General features: G+C 36.6%; 1 protein-coding gene across 1 annotated transcript; it reads right to left on the bottom strand.

The window, feature by feature from the left end:
- Nucleotides 1–227: 227 nt before the first annotated feature.
- Nucleotides 228–1,334, bottom strand: LOC144640037 (signal peptide, CUB and EGF-like domain-containing protein 2; the record flags this gene model as incomplete). Its single annotated transcript, XM_078499270.1, has 3 exons — nucleotides 228–379; nucleotides 491–643; nucleotides 1,211–1,334. Coding segments are annotated over 3 exons (429 nt in total), but the record flags the coding sequence as incomplete, so codon positions are not given.
- Nucleotides 1,335–1,666: the final 332 nt, after the last annotated feature.

Genomic DNA, 1,666 nt, shown 5'->3' on the forward strand with positions numbered 1-1,666 from the left:
GAATGGATAGATATCATTAATCAGTATTTATATATAGTTATTAGACAAAAGGGATTAAAAGTGCATTACAAAGACAACTTATAGAAAATTTGTGTTATGATTATTAAACGTATAACTACTTATGTCAGATGGATCAGGAGTTAGATGTGTTAGTATAGTATGGACATATTATTCATATAAACGTACTTCCATTGCTTCAAGCACCATTTTCCATTGATAAAACTCACCCACGCACACGTTACACCATCGCCAGAATAGCCATTGAGGCACGTGCAATAGAACGATCCTTTGGTGTTTGTACAATTAGCATCAAGGTGACAGTTATGAGCAAGGTGAAGATATTCATCAGATATCTCGTCAGGAATACATTCGTTCACATCTAGAAGAAAAGTAGTAAAATAGAAGTTAATTTTCAATTAATAAATACTGTATCTTAAATTCCACATCAGCAACAAATTATCCTTAATGTATTATTTTATATATTTCCTACCTGTGCATGTGACGCCATCTCCAGAATATCCTGTATGACACGTGCAATAGTATGATCCTTTCGTATTGGTGCAGTTAGCATCAGCGTGACAGTTGTGAGAATACTCATCAAGGTGTTCTTGAGCTAAACTGTTCACATGACACTCATTGATATCTAGATAAGAAACAGATGTATGATAGTGGTATATTACACGTTCAAGACCAGGTAAGCATGTCAGCCATTTGTGTTGCTGAACTCGTTGTATCTAGTCTTTTGAATTCTAAATTTTCTTATGTGGTATGAACCAAACTACTGCCACTGTATGCTTCTTGGATATGATATACAGGGGACTGCTCCGGCTTCAGTAATAAATGGATTTTTTTTTTAAAGTAACGGAACATATTAGGCGTCAGGTATGCAGTATTCAGCTAAGTGCTAAGTGTTAGTCTAATTTATGTAAGTACAGTAGCGTTACTTTTTTTATGACATGCTTTCTCTAAAATGAATACAGTAAAATTACTATAGGCTATATAGATTAACTGAGATTTGATATATCCCTCATCTGAAGATAGATACGGTCACAGCGGAAATGTTGTTTCTTCTAAAACTACCATGGGTTTTAAATACAGTTTATTAGTCGTTTGATTAAAAGATTATGATACTCTCAATGTGATTCTCGGGGGCTGTTTCCTGTTCATAAAACTATTTTTCCAGTCAAAGAACTGTGGTGTGATGTATTACCTTGGCACGTGACTCCATCTCCAGAGTATCCCGTATGACAGGTGCGGTAGAATGATCCTTTGGTGTTGGTGCAGTTGGCATCCACGTGACAGTTATGTGTTCCAACGGAGCACTCATCCAATGTCTAATAAAACGGGGTACCGGAGAAACATGTTTAGGTTCATTTAAGAAAAAAAATAAGCTTAATAAAGAGGTAACATAATAGTGTTTTCTATTAACCTAACAGCGCACTTTCGTGGCTGATCGACAGAAGGACGATAAACAAGGGCGCGCAAAGAATACCGGAATGCAAGTCCACGAGCACTCGAAAGTTGCGCTAGTTCAGCTAAGGACGAAAAATCTGTCAAAACGGTTCGAAATCCTTTCTGCTACTGTCACACAAGAAAGAGATATTTCCCTTACGTAAATTAACTTGAAACGGAGCTTGTTACGGTGGATAACTCAATTTCCAAACAG

This window comes from Oculina patagonica, unplaced genomic scaffold (genome assembly GCF_052425735.1).
Source record: "Oculina patagonica isolate OP01 unplaced genomic scaffold, crgOcupat unplaced1696, whole genome shotgun sequence".
Classification (NCBI taxonomy): Eukaryota; Metazoa; Cnidaria; class Anthozoa; order Scleractinia; family Oculinidae; genus Oculina; species Oculina patagonica.